The sequence below is a fragment of the Martes martes genome (genome assembly GCF_963455335.1).
Source record: "Martes martes genome assembly, chromosome: 3".
Classification (NCBI taxonomy): domain Eukaryota; kingdom Metazoa; phylum Chordata; class Mammalia; order Carnivora; family Mustelidae; genus Martes; species Martes martes.
Window position 1 is genome coordinate 122,472,921 of NC_137890.1, and position 14,607 is coordinate 122,487,527.

Genomic DNA, 14,607 nt, shown 5'->3' on the forward strand with positions numbered 1-14,607 from the left:
ATGTATTTTAACAATATTTGACATTATTTTCCTCTTTAATATATACCATTCTGTTTAGTTTGTTATATTGTTTTCTTAGTAATATTCCCCAAATCAGCTTTAATAATCTGTTGTATTGGCTGATAAAATATATACTGTACTCTGTAGGATTTGTAATCTAGCTGAAAGAATAATAATGGAAGAGATATCACAAGATTTGGATTTGGAATCATCTAAAGATTGTGTGTATATTATCTGCAGTTTTCCTAATTAGTATTCTTAAGAGATTGATTGGTGGATAGAGAGGGTAGGGGAAGGGGGAAGGGCAAAGGGAGGGGGAGAGAGAATCTTAAGCAGACTCCATGCCCACTGCAGAGCCCCATGCCGTGCTTGATCTCACAACCCTAACCTGAGCCAAAAATTAAGAGTCAGGTGTTTAACTGACTGAACCACCCGAGCACCCCAGTACTTATAAAAGATTGAAATGAAATCTTATGAAATCCTATAATTGAAAAAAATCTGTATATTTTATTCATTTCACAGGGTCCAACATAATGCTTTTTCCTTTTATGCTAATAAAATATACTTGTAATTTGTATTTAACTTATAACTCCTATTCCTGAGGTTATAATCTTTTAATGTTCTTGGTACTTTTTATTTTTATTATTTTTTAAAAATTTATTTATTTATTTTTAAGATTTTATTTAAGGGGTGCCTGGGTGCTTGTTCAGTTAAACATCTGCCGTGGGCTCAGGTCATGATCCCAGGGTCCTGGGATTGAGCCCCATGTCAGGTTCTCTGCTCAGTGGGGAGCCTGCTTCTCCTTCTGCCTGCCCCTCTCTGTCTCTCTCTCTGTGTCAAATAAATTTTTAAAAAATCTTTAAAGATTGTATTTATTTATTTGAGAGAGAGTGCACACACATGCGCACAGGGAGAGTAGAGAGGAGCAGAGGGAAAGGATCTCAAGCAGACTCCACACTCAGCCTGCCACAGGGCCGGATCTCACGATCCTGAGATCATGACCTGAGCCCAAACTGAGAGCTAGAGCTTAACCCAGGCGCCTCTCTTGGTACTTTCTAAAAAACGTAATTCTTTTGATATTTTTGATACTGACTGTGACTTATTTGAACCCTGTGGATTGTTCTGGAGCATGTTACTATAGGATAACTATATCCTATAGTTTGTACCCCCCCTTTTTTAAAAGATTGTATGTATTAAGTTATTTATCAGAGACAGAGAGAGAGAGCGCATGAGCATGTGTGCACAATAAGGGGCGTTGCAGGCAGAGGGAGAAGAAGGCTCCATGCTGAGCAAGGACACTGATGCAGAACTCGATCCCAGGACCCTGGGATCATGACCTGAGCTGAAGGCCCACACATTTTTTTTTTTTTTAATTTCTTTTCAGCGTAACAGTATTCATTGTTTTTGCACCACACCCAGTGCTCCATGCAATACGTGCCCTCCTTAATACCCACCACCTGGCTCCCCCAACCTCCCACCCCCCCGCCCCTTCAAAACCCTCAGGTTGTTTTTCAGAGTCCATAGTCTCTCATGGTTCACCTCCCCTTCCAATTTCCCTCAACTCCCTTCTCCTCTCCATCTCCCCGTGCCCTCCATGTTATTTGTTATGCTCCGCAAATAAGTGAAACCATATGATATTTGACTCTCTCTGCTTGACTTATTTCACTCAGCATAATCTCTTCCAGACCCGTCCATGTTGCTACAAAAGTTGGGTATTCATCCTTTCTGATGGAGGCATAATACTCCATAATGTATATGGACCACATCCTCCTTATCCATTCGTCCGTTGAAGGGCATCTTGGTTCTTTCCACAGTTTGGCGACCATGGCCATTGCTGCTATAAACATTGGGGTACAGATGGCCCTTCTTTTCACTCCATCTGTATCTTTGGGGTAAATACCCAGTAGTGCAATTGCAGGGTCGTAGGGAAGCTCTATTTTTAATTTCTTGAGGAATCTCCACACTGTTCTCCAAAGTGGCTGCACCAACTTGCATTCCCACCAACGGTGTAAGAGGGTTCCCCTTTCTCCACATCCTCTCCAACACACGTTGTTTCCTGTCTTGCTAATTTTTGAAGGCCCACACTTAACCGACTGAGCCACCCAGGCGTCCCACCATTTTTGGTTCTTGAAAACAGTATTTGCTGTAAAACATTGTAGACTTCATCTAGAGGATTTGGTTATGTAAGTATCCCCAGAGTCCTTTATGTAAAGATATGTGACACATGAGGGCCCTAAAGACAGGATTTATATATATTTTATTATTTTTTGAAGATGTCAAGAGGAGTAATTATACTTTGAAGTTAGATTATGTACCTATTATAAAGAAGTTCACAAAAGGAATTGAAAAACACATTTTATATTGCATACAGTATGGATGAAATGATAAATAGTATACATAGAGATTCTTGTGTTTAGATTTTTATTTTTGTATTTTTATTTATAAAGTTTTAAAATCAATTTATTTTACTTATTTTTTTAAAAGATTTTCTTTATTTGAGAGAGATCTCTGCAAGAGAGAAATACAGCACGAGCTGGGGATAGGACAGAGGGAGAGGGAGAAGTAGACTCCCTGCTCTATGTGGAGCTCCATCCCAGTACCCCAAAATCATGCCTGCAGCCAAAGGCAGACGCTTAACCAACTGGGCCACCCGGGTGCCCCTAAAAATTAATTTAAATGAAAAAATTGCTTATGGATAGCTCTGTGTGCTCAGGTTTACTTATAATGTGAATAAAATTTCAGAACTTTTGAATTGGAGAGGATCTTACAGATTCTTTTAATGCCATCACCTTATTTTTATACAAATAAACCAGGAGAGAACATTTTTCGATCACTGGGTAGCTAGACTCGGTTGAAACACCAGTCTCCTCATACTCATGAAGTTCTTTTTCCTCTCTCTGTTTCTCTGTATTTCTCTCTCTCTTTCTTCCTTTCTATATTTTTCTGTCTCTGTCAGTCTGTCTCACTTGCTTACTGGCTAGCTCACAATGAAAGCTACTCATGGATGTGCTTAAGATAATAGCATTTTTTTTCATTCCTATACTCTTGATATTTAAGGACATATGCACATATATTGTTGTTTGCATTCATGGACCTGGTGCTCAGAGAAAAGAAACACTGGTGATTTATGGATTTCATTTCTTTAAATGATGTATGTCAGTTTCAAAATTGGGAGGTGGGGACAAATTGGGAGTGTAGAAGAAACAGAATTGGTCAGGAGTTGATAGTTATTGAAGATGGATGGCACATGGGGTTCATTATACTGTTCTTTCCACTTTTGAGTAGTTTGAAATTTTTCATTCTACAAGGTTTACAAATGAAAATTGCACTGTTTTAACCAATAGGTGGCACTACATTATCACCTTGAGAATAGGTTGATTCAGGATGAGTATATTAGTTTATGATGTTCCAGTATTTTATTAAAAGCTTTTCTCTTTGTAATAAGAGGAACACTTTAAAGCATATGTTGGAGTTGTTCAGGTCTTAATGAAATTATGACAAATGTCTAGTGTATTGATTGGTTAATAGGGATAGAAATTAACATACCATTTTGTGTTAAATCACCCTGTCGAGTATTAAATTTTAGATTCTTATAAAAGCATAATCTTAAAGCTAAAAATAAACCCAAATTTATTAGAATATTTAGTTTTAATATACAGAAAATGAAAATATTACAAATATGTAGTTCTTTGTCAAGGAGTGTCAAAAAGAAGTCTGTTTTTTTTAATATGAAGTAGGTAAGCACAACAAAAAATATCAAGATATAAGAAAAATGATAATAGTAACTTAAAATACATTTTAACGTGTTTTAGTTCAGTAATCAGATTTTATCTTTTGGGCTGAGGTAGGTGGTTGTTAGGGAAAACACATCATAGGAATGTGCGGAAGTATAAATCTCTGAAGCTTTAGGATTCCGCTCGTCTCTCCCATCTCAACAGCGCTGACTTTTGGTCTTCAAAGAGAACATTGTTGTGTTATGCCTAATAGTAAGCAGCAAAACAGATGTGCATGAAGGGTCAACACCCATCTCTCACGAACATACTGGCCTTAATCAAGTGAGCTGGCAGTGTTTCTTTCCTTCTAGATTAGAATTTCTGTGTCTTGGTTTAAGCATAAATACCCATTATTTCAGCAGCTGTGCATCACCACCAGTTCCTGCATGATTCCAGTGTCAATCCTGATGACTACCTCTGTCCTAGTATGTGAGCATTCAAGCTCATTTCTTACCTACCGTCTAAATACAAACTGCATGTCTTGGAATTGATTTTTTTCCTGCGCAGTTAAATGTTCATAAAAGGTAGGCCAGAGGATGGCCAAAACTGAACTGAATGCAGCCTGTTCAGCTAAGGTTCTATAAATTTTATATTCTCCTATTTCCTAGGAAAAAACATTTTGATTCATTTGAAGAGAGAGAGTGTGTGTGTGTGTGCCTGTGCATTCAAGATTGTATTCCCTTACATCCCAGAGAGACTGATTATTTCTTTAGGAAAACCTCAGTTCCTAATGTGAGTTTCTTTAATTTCAAGAAAAATACTAGTTCTTAAATTGTTTACCTCCTTCTTCTAGTTATTAGGACCTTTATTTTATAGGTTCAGACTAGGAAAAAAATCAACCCCAGGATGGTTGTTCTTAAACCTTAGTGGTCCTAGGAGTCACCTGAAGTGACTGTTAAACTGCCTGTCACAGAGCCATATGCCCACAGACTCTGACTTAGTAGGTCAGGGGTGGAGCTTTGGTATTTTTAGTAAGCACCCTGGTAATATGGTATAGATAGTTCTCACTGTAAGACATGGTGACGCAGGATGCTAATCCTTTAGCTTACTGTTTTTCTTTGAATCATGACTCTTACTTCTTCAAAGAATTGGATTAATTATTTGTTTAGAATATTAACTAAATTTACAAGTACTGTAGAGAAGACTATGAAATCCCTTTCTATTTTAGAACACTACTGTGATATTTTTCTCAAGTTGTATTTTCTGCTTTAAATCCACCTCCGTTAACCTTTATAATCACTCTATGGTTCCAAAAGTATTTTACACATAGTATTATGTAATTAATTTATGCAATAACCAATTAAGGTAGGTAAGACAGATGATAGCATCACTGTTGTACAGAACAGGGTTTCTCAGTCTTGGCCCTATGACTCTTTGGGCAGATGGATCTTTGTTGTAGTGGCTGTCCTGTGCATTATAGGGTCATTTAGCTGCATCACTGGCCTCTACCCACTGGATGCATTAACATTGCACCCTCTCCGTTGTGACAGCCAAAAATGTCTCTGGATATTGCAAAATATTCCCTCTGAAGCAAAATAGCCCCCAGTTGAAAATCACTGCTCGAAAGAAAACAACAACAACAACAACAAAAAAACAGGTTCTGAGAGATATGTGAGTTAATGAAGATGACACCCTTTATAAGGAAAAAAGACCTTAAGTTTGTCTTTCAGATCCATTGTTCTTTTCTCTACATCTGACTACATTGTCTATATAATAATATTCAGAAATTTCTTAGTAGTTAAAGCAATAAAACAACACGAAAAAATAGAGAAACCCAAGTTTTAGGTATAGGGCACAAGAGTAGACCACATTTAGAGCAGTACCTATTACCTACTTAATTTAATGTCAGCTAATCTACAGTATCTGATATGAAGTGTTTTATATGTTCATTCACTATATGTTAACTGAACACATAGTAAATGTCACATGTTCTAGACTCTTGGCTATGTAGCACTGTCTTATAATATGGAATTTAAATTCATACTGGAAAAAAGGGAATGGAGAGAAGGTGAGGCAAGGCTTTTAGGAAAGGCCTCTTTGAGATCACATTTAATCAGAAACCTTGAAATGATGTGAAGGAGTAATTCAAGCAAAAGGCAGTTCAGATTGAGGACACAGAAGTAAAAACACTGTAGGTAGGTGCTTACTTGCCATTGTAATGGAACAGCAGTTATATTGGTGGTGTTGCAGTGCAGTGAGCAAGGTAAGGAGTCACACAAAACAATGTTTCTAAGGGAGTCCGGAGCCAAATCATATCTATTTCGCCCACAAAAGGGAACTTGACATTTATTTTATTTTTTTTTAAGGATTGTATTTATTTATTGCGGTGGGGGTTGGGGAGAGAACACAAGCAGGGGGAGCAGCAGGCAGAGGGAGAGGGAGAAGCAGACTCCCCACTGAGCAGAGAGCCAGACATGGGGCTTGATCCCAGGACCCTAGTATCATGACCTGAGCTGAAGGCCGATGCTTAAACGACTAAGCCACCCATGCACCCCTTGACATTTATTTTATTTTTTAAGATTTTATTTATTTGACAGAGATCACAAGTAGGCAGAGAGGCAGGCAGAGAGAGAGGAAGGGAAGTAGGCTCCCTGCTGAGCAGAGAGGCTGATGCAGGGCTCGATCCCAGGACCCACTGAGCCACCCAGGCGCCCCTTGACATTTATTTTAAATGTTACATGAAATCGTTGGAGGGATTTTTGAGCAGAGAACTGATGCATATTTTTTGTTTTTTTTTCTTTTCTTTTATTTTTTATTAACATATAATGTATTATTAACCCCAGGGGTACAGGTCTGTGTGATACATGTTTTTAAAGAGATCTCTGGGAGGAGTGCCTGGGTGGCTCAGTGGGTTAAAGCCTCTGCCTTCAGCTCAGGTCATGATCCCAGGGTCTTGGGATCAAGCCCCGCATCGGGCTCTCTGCTCAGCAGGGAGCTTGCTTCCCCCTCTCTCTCTGCCTGCCTCTCTTCCTACTTGTGATCTCTGTCAGATAAATAAATAAAATCTTTAAAAATAAATAAATAAAATAAAAAGATCTCTGGCTACCATGTGGAAAATAAGGACTAGGAACAAACAACAAAACAGGAAGACCGGAGACGAATAGAATGGAGGCAGTAGATGTAGTAAGCAGTTGTCGCATTGCTGAGGTTGAGCCAGCAAGTCTTGCTCTTGGAAGAATAAGGTGTTTGGCCTTAGCCACTCTTAAGTTGGGGAAGACTGTGAGAGAAGCAGGTTGGGAGTCTACAGAATTAGTAGCTTCGGGGGCAGGTTAAATTTTAGATGTCTAATACTCCTCCAAATGGAGATAGTTGGTGGACACTTGAGGATCACTGTCGGGTTCAGGAAAGGGGACAAGGTGAGGATGTTAATGTGGGAATTATCAGCATATAGATGTTATTTAAAGGTATGGGACCAAACAAACACATCCAAGCCCAAAGAGTACTAATTTAGAAGAAAACAGCCTTTGGAAAACTGAACCCCAGGTCACTCCTAAATTTAGAGGGCAAGAAGCAGAAGGAGGGCGGCAGAACTGTTGTGTCTGAGGGAAGAATAGAAAAAGGCATTACAAGAAGGAAGTGGTTGCCTTTGTAAAACGCAACTGAGAGACCCAAATTAGATAAAGACAGAATTTGCTAAGAGCAGGAAGGACAAAATCCTGATGAGAATGGGTTAAAAAAGGAATGGGAAATAGGAGAGAGAATGAGTATAGAGTATTCCTTTAAAGGACAGTCTTGATTTTGAGTGCAATTCTGTTTTTTAATATAAGATACTGCACCTTATTTGTATGCTGGTAGAAATAATCCAATTAAGAAGAATGAATTGATGATGGTAGAGAGTAGATAAGTGCAAGGGCAAAGCCTTGTGTAGGCAATAGAGGACAGAGAGTGCAAGTTAAGTGGCTACTTTAGAAGCAGGGACATTTCATCTGCTATTTTAGTGGGGAGGGCAAAGCATAGGGCTGCAGAAAAGAGGGAGGGTCATAGGTTTGTCGGAGAGAAAATGAAGTTAGAGTTTTGGCTGGGAATGAAGAGGGGGAAAGGGAGTTGGAGATTTAAGGAGTGAAAAAAACAAATAATCATGAGAGTGGGAAAATGAATTGACTAGAGAAACGTAATAGGATTGCTGAAGGTCTATTTGAGGTTACTTATATACTTTATGTATTTTTATATGGAGAGAGTCTATATATTTATATACACTATAACTTTAAAAAGACACCTGTTCACATCATTGTTATTATCCAGCCATATTGCTGCTCTTGTGTAGGTATACAGTAGGCAGAGATACCAGGTCTGAGGTCTTGACAGATGGATTGGAAGGAAGGAAGAGAGCAGGGCATGAGTATGGGTTATGCTCTGGGAGGTGATTATAGCCTCTGACCAAAGACAGAAGTGAGGACGTGAGACTCTTTAGTGCTGGGCCATGAAACAAGCAGGTCAGTGGATTGGACAGTCTCATGGAGCTGTAGGACTGAGTGTCCTAAAGAGTGTGACCAAGAGAGTCTGGTGGTTAGACTGAGTCTGGTGGTTAGTAGCTGGTGGTTAGAGAATGAGATTCTTGAAGCTTTGAGAGCTGTATGGTAATATATTATGATTATGACAAGAATTTACATGTGTTGGAGTAGGTAGCTGAGGTGGGGTAGGGACAGGATGGTTGCAAGTGAGGGAGGGAATCAGGAGACAGAGTTAAGAGTGCTGCATGGATGTGTACATGGTGGGAGTCAGTGGAAACGCTGACCCAGAGCGGAGGGCTGTGACCATTGCCAAACTCCCTGGAAGAAGGTGCTTAATGGGAAAGGTTTGGAAGGATGTTATCCAACAGCACGCACTTTAAAGGAGATGTAGGTTTTAAGAGAAAGGGAGAAGAAATGATCTGGTAATAATTTTCCCTGAGGATGGACAGGTTTCCGGTAGAACAAGAAAGGAAAGGAACCATTTAGATACAAGGATGAAGATAGAGGATAGATACTGACGTTGACAAGAGTGAGTTCCGGGAGTCATGTGGAAGGATTTGGGGGTTGGGGACTTCTCATCCTCACTTTAAGTAATTCTGCCTTACAGAATTATCGTATATGTTACTTAGTTTATCTGGAAGAATTATAAAATGTGGTGTGGTTCTTCAGGAGCCAATTTGATCCTTAATTTACAACATGTGTGTTACAGGAATGGTTTGCAGTGTATGTGGAACTTAATCAGCAAATTGCAGCACTCTTAAATGCTGGGGACGAGGAAGATCTTGTGGAACTGAAGTCACTGCAGCAACAACTTAGTGATGTTTGCTATCGACAGGCCAGTCAACTGGAATTTAGGCAGAATCTCTTACAAGCAGCTCTTGAATTTCATGGTGTTGCCCAAGATGTAAGTGTCTACTCTGATTGCTTTTCTGTTCTTCAAATGATCTGAACACTTATCTGCACATAAATTTTGCAGGTTTGCATGTCTCCTAATTATTTTTCTGGAAAAATAAAATAATTTAGTCGTGGGGAGATGATAAAAGTCTTTGATTTTTTAAAAATTTTCTTTTCATTTTTAAGTCATTTTGCATGCAACTAAACATTTTTTGTCTAAATAGTGTTTGAACTTAGTAGATGTATTTCATTTTGATCATTTCTCTGTTTATGCTTTATAACATAGGTTGCAATGGACGTTTGAGTACTTTACTACATTCTGCTTACCTGGATATAAATCTTTGTCTTCCTGGTGCATGCCTCTGTGTGTTCTGTCTTTTCAGATAACATGTATTCTAATTATTCGTCCTTGTCTTTTAACAACATAGACTTTTTCAAGTGTAATTGTGATAACCTCATTAAATATAAACCTCATTAATCATTAAACACTTTAGATGCTGATCACATCAGGGTTATCTCTTTGGTGTCCCTCTGCTTTAGTTGTCTCAGCAGTTGGATGGCTTATTAGGGATGTTGTGCGTAGATGTAGCACCAGCTGATGGAGCATCGATTCAGCAGACTTTAAAACTGCTTGAAGAGAAGCTGAAAAGTGTTGGTAAGCAGATTTTAAAAATGCTGAAACATAAGGGTTCTTTTTTTAGAAATATCATTACTATGGTTAGAGAAGTCAACTTACACTGAGCTAATTATAATTATTTATAGGAAACACAGGAAAAATTAGTATAAAGTAGGTTTTATTCCCTTGAAGGATGTAATACATGCTAAAATTCCTATTTTTCATTGATGGTCTGTCACCCTTCCTTCATTGGGCCTTTAGTCTTTCTTCTTTACCCAACTATATCTATAGGTGCTATGTCTTGCATATACTACGAACAGTTATTTGTAGTGCATGCATAAGCTGTAATTAGCTGTGAAGTGTTCTGTGGTAAATCCTGTATGCCCCAAAACTGTGTTTTATGCAATGATTTTGGTTGTTGCTATATCCTAACCTTGTGAATAAATAGTTGGTTTGGTTCTGTGCATTTGTTTCTCCAAATTGGGAATATTGCCAAGGTTACCTACTCTCCCAAGGGGAGGATGATTCCATTTCACTTGACACTCGACATTTTACTACAGTATGAAGGAAGTACAGTGAATTTCCCTACGTCATGACTGGAGAGGAGATAGTGGATGTACAAAAGGGAAGAAAGGGTTGTTCTGGGTAGGATAGGAGGGCAAAGGGGAATGGAGGCGAGGAAGCAGAAACCTAAGACAGACTTAGTAGAAAATGGTGACACATGATTGAACCAAATTAATTAATTATTGAAAAGGACTTGAGGGAATGCGTTTGAAAAATCATGTTTGTATGGGCATTTGTTTGTAGCCTTTGTTATTTTAACACATGATAGGCATAATACATATTTTGTATTTAATTTGCCAAATGCAATTTATTTCAAAGGATCAGAAGCTTTCTAGAACCATACTTCTCCTTTAAAAAAGAATGGAATTCCTGTGTGCTTGTTGGTTTGGAGTACTGTAAATCTATCCTAAATGTTCCCTCTCATTAGTTGTAAGCTGGAAGATGCCTGAACTCAAAATATTCAGCATCCTTTTTCAGTGATACTGCATTGCTTGAATGCTTTGAAGTTTTGTAACTCTTAAATATTATCTTGAACAAAATGTTTGCTGTGTTTGCTTAAAAATTGGACTACATAGAAGCACAAAGGAAACAAATTGAAAAATATTACTAATCAAAATAGAACTTCTCACATTTTCTTCCTGCTTTCAGTTTTCAAAAATAAGTATCATCAATGGAAATTCACCTTTTGGAAATTCTCTTTAGGCAGAATTTGGCATGAGAGGGAGCTCAATTTGAACCACGTTTAAATGGGTTTATTCCTTGAAGTGTTCAGAGAACCCCCTCCCAAGGTAGTTTAACATACAGAGCTATCCGTGTGTAGAATCCCAGTACAATATCTGCTGAGGGGATTTCCTTGAGGGAGGGAAAGCACCTCCTTTGTTTAAGAAATTAAATCTAGGAACTTTTGTTTTAGATGTAGGATTACAAGGTTTGCGTGAAAAAGGTCAAGGACTTCTGGATCAGATCTCCAATCAGGCATCCTGGGCCTATGGAAAGGATGTAACCATTGAAAATAAAGAAAATGTGGACCACATACAAGGAGTGATGGAAGATATGCAGCTTAGGAAACAAAGGCAAAGTTTGACTGTTAATGTTAATGTTTGCTAAAATGACATAATAAAATGAGAAGTGATATAATTTATGTTTTCCATACAAAATAGAAGTTCTAACCTGTTAATATAGAAGGCATGTAGTAGGTTTTGGTGAATGTAATTGTTGTATGTAATTGTACTAACAAATTGTGACAATTTGTTCAACTAATGGTACTTTTCCCCTTTTTAATTCAGTGGTAAAATTTTAGTTACACCCAAGTACTTTGCATTTCATATCGCCACTATAGCCTATGACCCTTTCATCTTTCAAGACAACCCTTTTTGGAGAATTTTGATTTTCTGTTTTCATTTGGTTTAGAGTTGCTATTAAATGTCATCTACTTTGATCAGTTTCTTCATCTACAGTTCTCACAAATTGTCAGACATTCATTGTACTCACAGGTGCTCTGAAAGGATTAGATAGTGGACTCTGGGCAAGAGGCTATTTAGTTTTATTTCATATAGAGGCAGGAATTTAAAGGATTCTTTGAAAATTCAATTTGCAGTAGCACCTGAGGGAACATTACAAAGTAAAGGATTACATTAATATATGAAAATATATACAGTGTAGCATGGTTTATGAAATTTTTGGACACTTAAAAATTTTAAGATGTCAACAAAACCTCACAGAAACTATTTCTACATTACAGAGAAAATACTCATTAGTGAGGAATTCCTTCTAGCCTCACATGCAAACTTAACCATTTCATTATTTTATTCTAATCACAAAGGATGCTGTAGTTCTGTACTTAATAAGTCACGTACCCTCATGTCTTCCCTGTCTACTCTTATTCTCTACTCTGATCTCTGCCTCTCATTTAAATGCTTAAATCTCTCATTAAAAAAAAAATCACACACATGCATATACTTTCCTCCTCAACTCTTTCTTTGTCTCTTCTAGCCCTACAATTTTCCTTCCTGACAGCTAAATCATTTGAAGGTCTAATCTACACTCATACTATTTCCTCACTGCCTCCCATGTACTTTTCAACCCTCCTCAGTCTGACTTCTACCCTCACTATTTCACTGAACTTGCTCTTACTGATATCATCAGTGACTTTGTAATTATCATGTAATAAATGCTTGATCTTGCTCAAAATCCAGGGAGTATTTTTGGTCTTCGCATTGCTTGATCACGCTGAATAGCATTGGACACAGCTGACTTTTTTCTTGAAACTTTCTGACAACCTTGTTGTCTTCTGAAAACACCCTCATGATCCCAACAGTCTGTTTCTTCTCAGTCTTTTTCACTGGTTTTTTGTCCTCTAGCTAATTTCTCTGCTTTCAGGGTTTGAGACCCAGTCCTCTTATTCTATGTGTTCTCCCTAGATGGTTTCACTACTTGAATGACTTTTTTCTTTTATTTGATTGTGATTGAGTATGTATGGTTCTGAACCAGACTCCTATGCTTTGGACCCATAACTACACTTGGTCTACTTAGTATCTCTAGGTGGGTGCAGTACACATTCCTCAAGCCTAGTATGTCCAGATACTTGATCTTCTCTTTTATTTATTTGTTTCACAGACAGAGATCACAAGTCAGAGATCACAAGTAGGCAGGGGCAGGCAGAGAGAGAGGGGGAAGCAGGCTCCCTGCTGAGCAGAGAGCCTGATACGGGGCTCGATCCCAGGACCCTGGGATCACGACCTGAGCCGAAGGCAGAGGCTTTAACCCACTGAGCCCCCAGGCGCCCCTTGATCTTCTCTTTTAATATCTTATCTAGGTTAAAGTTAGTATCAGGTACTAAATTTGGGATTTATCCTAAAATCCATACTCTTCCTCATCCCATACAGCTCGATTAAATATTTTAAGTTCTGTTGTCTCTGAGTCCTGAAATTTTCTATTTAAAGTCTTCTCTTTTATCTGCCTCAGACCTTGATCCTCTCTAGTCTGTTGTACATGAGAATAATTGTTGTAAAGTGCATATCTAATCATAAGACCCCACTCTGTGATTTCCTGTTTTCTCAGATGAAGTTCAGTCTCCTTGAAATAGTGTAGGAGATTCTTCATAATTCAATCCTGCATAATCTCATCTCCTGCAACTTTTACAGACACAGTTGTTCACTTTCTTGAATGCATCATGCTGTTTCATGAATCTATGACTTAGACTAGTTCTTTCTTCATTTTCTACTTGCTGGATTCTTAAAGACTCGGGGATACTTATTTTTGGAAGGCTTTTTAGATTTGTAGGACGTATTAGTTACTTGTTCCTCCCTGCTCCCATAGAACTCTTTACATAGCTCCACAGTAGCACTCACCACATTGTTTGTTTAGAAGTCTGCTGCCCAAAATGGGATGAACATAATAGTTGAGACCATGAAGCACATTATCTGACACCTGATAGTATGCATTAAATATATCTATGATATCATCTTCATCATTAAAATATCTTACATTGTTTAGCTACTTCTAATCATCACTTCCTTTTAGTCCCTTGTAGGATAACTGTAACCAGATTCATTTTAGTACTATGTTATAGGCTTTTATAAAGGGCGTTCTTTATAAAAAATAGCCTTGTGACAATGGTTTCTGCATTGTTATTCACCTTCTTTAAGAACACTGACTGTCGTGGAGCTCAGTGCCTTCTGGGTAACTGGTTATTAGTATTTGAGATTGTAGTGAGTTCACTCTTCCTCTAAAATACATGAAATTGCATGAGGACAAAGTGAATAGATCAGAGCTGAGGTAGCTAAAGTCACCTTGAAAGTTCAGTCATATATTATATAGGACAGACCACAGTAAAATTTTAAAGTACTCTGAATTGTGTCTCTCTACACCCAGAGATCAAGAGTATTTTTTTCTTCTTTGGAACATAGATGGAGTGGGTTTTTTTGTTTTTGTTTTTTGTTTTTTTTTTAATTCAAAATTAGGTGATTTGGGTGATGAAATGTAATGAAAAGTGTTAACTTTTTTTGCTTATTTTCAAGATTTATTAAAATGCCCTTTCAACAAAAAACTCAGATTATGTTTGAGAGATTCAATACCAAAAATTCATGTATTGCAGGTCAGTCTTTACTGACCTGTAAAGATATGTTTTCCATGAATATGGAATTCCGTGAATTTCCATGAGTATTCCGTAAAAGATATGTTTTCCATGAATATTCCATAATTTTTTATTTTTTATTTTTCTATTGTACACTTACATTGTTTGCTGTCTTTTTAAAATTTAAATTCAGTTAATTAACATGGTATATTATTAGTTTCAGAGGTAGAGGTC

General features: G+C 37.8%; 1 protein-coding gene across 1 annotated transcript in view; it reads left to right on the top strand.

The window, feature by feature from the left end:
* Positions 1-14,607, top strand: part of SESTD1 (SEC14 and spectrin domain containing 1) — a 141,563-nt gene that overhangs the window by 111,923 nt on the left and 15,033 nt on the right. Inside the window, exons 11-13 of the mRNA XM_080797854.1 lie at positions 8,934-9,128; positions 9,659-9,773; positions 11,212-11,371. Coding sequence (XP_080653980.1) covers positions 8,934-9,128; positions 9,659-9,773; positions 11,212-11,371 — 470 coding nt within the window. The remainder of the gene's footprint in view (positions 1-8,933; positions 9,129-9,658; positions 9,774-11,211; positions 11,372-14,607) is intronic.